This window comes from Gracilinanus agilis, chromosome 4 (assembly GCF_016433145.1).
Source record: "Gracilinanus agilis isolate LMUSP501 chromosome 4, AgileGrace, whole genome shotgun sequence".
NCBI lineage: Eukaryota > Metazoa > Chordata > Mammalia > Didelphimorphia > Didelphidae > Gracilinanus > Gracilinanus agilis.
The window spans coordinates 469,026,924-469,032,923 of NC_058133.1; the positions used below are offsets into that span (position 1 = coordinate 469,026,924).

At 40.3% G+C, this 6,000-nt stretch overlaps 1 protein-coding gene across 1 annotated transcript in view; it reads left to right on the forward strand.

Moving 5' to 3' along the window:
• Positions 1-6,000, forward strand: part of CD101 (CD101 molecule) — a 51,222-nt gene that overhangs the window by 22,706 nt on the left and 22,516 nt on the right. The window contains exons 5-6 of the mRNA XM_044675534.1: positions 4,072-4,452; positions 5,501-5,911. Coding sequence (XP_044531469.1) covers positions 4,072-4,452; positions 5,501-5,911 — 792 coding nt within the window. The remainder of the gene's footprint in view (positions 1-4,071; positions 4,453-5,500; positions 5,912-6,000) is intronic.

Consider the following 6,000-nt stretch of genomic DNA (forward strand, 5'->3'; position numbering starts at 1 on the left):
ATTGGATTAAATAAAAATAAACATCCAGTACAGATAATCATCCCCATTCACAGAGCTCTTCCAAAATGCTTTCCTTAAAATTCCTTAATCTTGGGAACTAGGCAGTACAAGTCTTTTTCATTGTGCAATTGCTTCTGATTCCTCGTGACTGCTTGGACTTGACTATGAGGTTTTCTTGGCAAAGATAGTAGTTTGCCATTTCCTTCTCTAGCGTGTCCCCATTTTACAGATGAGCAACTGAGGCAATTAGGGGTTAAGTGACTTGTCTCAGTTCCCACAATCACATTTGAACTCAGATCTTCCTGACTCCAGGCCCCACCCAAGTCCAAATATTAGTGCAACCATAATACATGAATCTCAGCCTCAGAAAGATTAATTTACCTAAGCAAAGTTGATAAAGAATAAAGAACTTAACAAATAAGCATTTATTTTTTTTTCTTACTGTTCTAGACACTAGATGTCGAGATGGGACAAATGGCATCCAGGTCCTTTGCTATTGACACCATACCATATGTTGCTTCTGCTTGTTTATAACAATATCAGTGTCTTTACACATTCATTTTTGCAATCTGCTATCAATACAGCTGTATATTATATGTAAACATATGGATAGAGACACAGTATTTGATTTCATTGGTATAGGTAAAAAATAAAATTCTTTATTCCCAGGTGAAGAAAGATATTCCCTCTTCCATTTGCAGGTGGCCACCTTCTCTACAATTTATAATCTTAGAAGTTGACCAGAGTTGCAGCTAGGTATCTCAGTGGATAGAGACTCAGGTCTTGAGTCTGGAAGTCCTGGGTTCAAATCTGGCCTCAGGCACTTCCTAGCTGTGTGACCCTGGATAAGTCATTTAAATACCCTAATCGCCTAGCCCTTACTACTCTTCTGCTTTGGAACCAATGCTTAGTACTGATTCTAAGATGGAAGGTAAGGGTAAAAAAAAAAAAGTTGACCAGAGCATTGAAAGTTTAAGTGATTTATCCAAGGTCATATAACTAGGCAGACTGAAAGCTGAGCCCCTCTTAGCTTTAAAGCCAGTTCTTTCCCCTAGGGCATGCTGCTTCTTTCTCTGTATATAGTAAAGGCAGATTACTGAGTGGGGTACTGCTTCTAATATTAAAAAGAGACTAGCCCAATCTGGAACTAGAAACATTGGTGCATCATTCTGTAAAAGAGGGAATAGATTAGAGGCATCATGGTACAGGAAAAAGAGCCCTGGTTCTGGAGTCCCAGGATCTGTTTTCAAATCTTACCACTTAAATCTCTGCCACTTATTAATTATATGACCTTGATAAAGTTTTGGGTTCATATCCTGGCTTAGATGCCTACTTGCTGTATGACCCTTGGCAGGCCACTTAACATCTCACAGTCTCAGTTTCCTTATTTGTAAAATGGGTATAAAAGTAACACCTACCCCTTTGCATTGTTGTGAGGATCAAATGTGATGCTATATAAAGTGATTTGCAAAGTCTAAAGCACTATAAAAATGTTAGTTAGCATTATTTAAATAATCATTGTTACTATATAAAATAACAACAGAGTGGGATAAATGTTTGTAGCAAATATAATAGATTAAAACTTGACCTCAAATAAGTGGAAAGTAATGTGTGAGGAACAGCAAATAGGAAAGTACAGCTGAATTTTAGGAGATGTAAAGGAGAGTAAATACTGGAAAGGTGGAGAGGATCCACGTTCTGAGGGTCTTTAAATGCCAAACAAAAGAGTAAGACTCTCCTCTAAGGTTGTAGTCCATATTGATAGAAGGAGCTCTTTTACTAACAAAGAAATGGATCCGAAATCTGAAGTATATTGTACAAACATTTTCCCATTTTGTTTCTTTTATGTTTCTTTTGGTTATATCCATTTTTCTTGTACAAATAAGCTTGATTTTTTTGTATAACCAAACCCATCTATTTTCTCTGATAATTTCTCCCCCTTGTTTAATAGAATTTCCCTTCCTTTCTCCAAATAGCATATGTTAGGAATCTTTCTTCCATTGAGCTGAAATTTGTGTCCCTAGTACTTCTACTCCTGTTGTCTCTAATTCTGCATTCTGGTGTCCAAGAATAAATGTAATTCCTCTCCCATGTGATAATATTTCATAAACTGAAAGAAGCTGTATTCCCAATCTTAAATCTTCTATTTACTGGTCTGAACAGCCATGATTCCTTTAACTGATGATTTTATGGCAAGGTTTCAATCCTTCTTACCATAATTGTCCTTCTCTCATTATGCTCCAGCTTTTCGATGCCCAGGTCTCTTCTAAAAGCTAACTTTCCTGCCCCCCCACAAATGGAAATTAAGATGTGGATTGATTAGGTTAAAACAAAAAAGATCATTACCTCCTTCACTCTAGATCAATGATGGCGAACCTATGGTATAAGTGCCAAAGATGGCACACAGAGCACTCTCTGTGAATACCAGGCCACCCTCCCCCTGAGTTCATTACCAGAAAGGCAGAGGGACTTAGGCAGAGCTGCTCCCCTCCCTCTCTCCACTGTACCTGACAACATTTTTTCATATCACCTGCCCCTCTGCCCAGCAGCCCAATGGGAATGCTTTCTCCCTCCCCTGTTTGGGGTAAGGTGGGGTGGGGCAGGTACACCGAGCACTTGGTGGGGGGAGGGCATGGCACAGGGTCAACACTGATGTGGGGGACAGATATGACACTCGGTCTGGGTGGTGTGGTGGGGGCAGGGCCTGGGGCTCCATCTCCAAAAGGTTTGCCATCATTGCTCTAGATACTATATTTTCTTTTATGCAGCCTAAGGTTATCATCTTATCTCTTTGGTTGCCACATTACCTGGTTGATTCAAACCAAGCTTTGTGGTTCACTAAAACTTCTCACGTCTTTTTCCCTTAAATTTCTCTCTAACCCCATTTTCTCCAACCTGTTCTGGAAAACTTGATCTCTTTTAACCCCAAATCTGAAGTTTATATTTAGTTCTATTAAACTTAATTTTTTAACCTTTGTCCATTATTCCAGCTTGTTGATACCTTTTGTAACCTCACTTCTGACATTCAATATATTTGCTATTACTCACAGCTTTGTACCCTCTGCAAATCTGGCAAGTCTGTCACCTATGCTTTTATCCAAGTCATTCATCTAAGTGACTCTGAGGATCCATAACATTAGGATGTACACATTTGCTCTATTGTTGTTCAGTTGTTTTGATCATGTCTGACTCTTTGTGTCCCCATTTGGGGGTTTCTTGACGAAGACACTAGAATGGTTTGTGATTTCTTTCTCCAGCACATTTTACAGATAAAGAAACTGAGGCCAACAGGTTAAGTGGTTTGCCCAGGGTCACCCAGCTAGTAAATATCTGAGGGCAGATTTGAATTCAGGAGAAGGAGTCTTCCTGACTTCAGGTCCAGCACTCTATCCACTATGCCACCTAGATACCCTTGCTTAATCTATTCAAGAATAATATATGCACAAATATAGGCAAGATCAGGACAGCTAAGTGACTCAGTGGATAGAGAGCCAGGACTGGAGATAGAAGATCCTGGATTCAAATGTGGTCTCAGACACTTCCCAGCTGTGTGATCCTGAACAAGTCATTTGACCCCAATTGCCCGGCCCTTAACACTTAATTCTTGAACCTAATACTTAGTATTGATTCTAAGATAGAAGGTAAAGGTTTTTAAAAAATTAAACAAAAAAAAATATGGGCAGGAAGGGACAAATAAAGACAATGGAAAGAGACAGACAGGAAGGGAAGGAGAAAAAGCTATAATTAATTCAAACTGATTGCCCAAGTTGATAACTAGATAATTGGTGGTAAGCCAAACCCATACTCCAGCCCTAGGATAGTAACTCCCCCCAGTCTAGGGCTACTTACTGTTCAGTTTGTAGTATTCTTCCTATGAGAGTAACTGCCCCACAATAATATTGTTTCTCCTAACATTATGTTTTTGTGAAGTTAATTAATGACATTAGGCAAGAAAACAAGTGCAAAATATTAGAATCTAAATTAATGAGAACTTCACCAAGTATAGAATGATGGACATTTTGTGTTTGTTTAATGAAACAGCAAACTGATTCTTAAAAATAAAATCCACAGCCAAAAATATGGAACTATCTACGGAGAATGGAAAGAGGTCGATATGGGAGGGAGAGGCCCTCATTTTTCGCTGTAAGGTGAATGGAGCAGAAAATCCACTGTCAGTCATTTGGAGGCATATTCCGGTCAACCTACAGCAGCCAGAGCTCATAGGTAGCCTGGAAATGGATGGCATTGTACACCTGGGCCCTTCCTACAAAGACCGTAGCAATCATGGCTGTATACGATTGGAGAAAGAGAACATGACGACATTCCGCCTGGAGATCTTCAACACCTTAATGACAGATGAAGGGGCTTATGAATGCAAAGTGACGGAGTTCCAGAGCAAGAATGGAGGTCTGAGCTGGACTCAGAAGACTTCAATAACACTGAAATCTCTAAGTAAGTCAATCGGGTCCTTTCCTTCTCTTCCACTTCACAGAATTGCAGAATATTCGTTAGAAGGAACCTTAATGACCATCTAATCCAGCTCTCCCCATACAACATTCTGGGAAAATGGTCATCCAGTCAATGCTTGAAGAACTCCAGTGAGGGAAAACCCACTGCCTCCTTTCATAGCCCATTTCACTTCATATATGCATATAAAGTGAAATATATATTATAAAAATTGCATAGACGTATAATCATTGGGAAGTTTTTTCCTCAAATGAGAGCTAAATTTACCCCTTACACTTTCACCCTCTATTCCTAGTTATGCCCTCAGAGATCAAGCAACAAGACGAATTCCTTTTCCGCAGGCTAGTTCTTCAAAAAGAAAATAGCATTTGAGTGATGCCATTTCCCCGAAGAGACATGGTTTAATGGTATAATCAAATCATTTACAGCCAAAAGGGCTGAGGTATGGGTAGAGATGTGCTTCACGTTACAAAGTGTAATCTTGGGCCACCAGATCTGTAAAATTTAGTGATCCTTGAAACAGATATCAAATCATGACACTTGAGTTGAGCTTTTAAGGGTCAGAAATTGTTCCTACGTCCTGGAGCTGCCATGTGACAAGCATGTTGGGAATACATGACAGCTGAGAGTTCCCCACTCTGAGAGGTAGAGCTAAGTAGTTAGCAGGGTCAACCCCATCCTCCCTCATCCCTTGAAAGGAACCATTATTAGGCTATTGAGCAGCATGGAGTCGCGAGTTTAGAGAGGTGGGTTGGGGGAATGGAGCATTTTACCCTTGTGTAAATGCCCAAGAAGCAGTCTACAGGAAACTCTCCATTGGCTGTATCAAATGGCAGCAGCTTTAGGAAGGAGTCAGCTTGAATAGGAAGTATAAATTTAGATTGATTTCAGCCTGACAATATACAGCAATCATCCCTGTATGGGATGAGCACATGGGGTTGAATATGTAGCAGTGACAGCGAGGAATCTATAGACCTGCTGTGTTTCCATCTTGTAACTGTCCTGGGAATGTGTTTCTTGTTTTTAACTGTAGATTCAGGTTTACGTGTGACTCTGCATAGCCGCCAACCCAACGTCAAATTAGGTGACACCGTTGACCTGTCCTGCATCATCCGTTCTGACTATTCCTCCCTGAAGGTACCAATAACTGTAACGTGGCAATTTCAACCCCAGGGATCGTTAGATTATCAGCAAGTAGTCACAGCCACTCAGAATGGCACCGTTGAATGGGGTTACTCTCAAGAGCAGTGGCAAAAGAAAATCAGGATTTCACAATCTTCTTCTCATTCTCAACTCCTAATCCATGATGCCACAGAAGAAGACAGAGGAATATACCAGTGTAAAGTGGAAGCCTACCAGAGAGAGACACAACATACCTATGGCCCAACTAGGGTAGCAGCAATGGTAGTCTCTCACCCACTGGGGATAAATATTACTTTGCCAGGTAAATTTCAGTTAAAATGAATTCCTTCTCTCTCTCTCTCTCTCTCTCTCTCTCTCTCTCTCTCTCTCTCTCTCTCTCTCTCTCTCTCT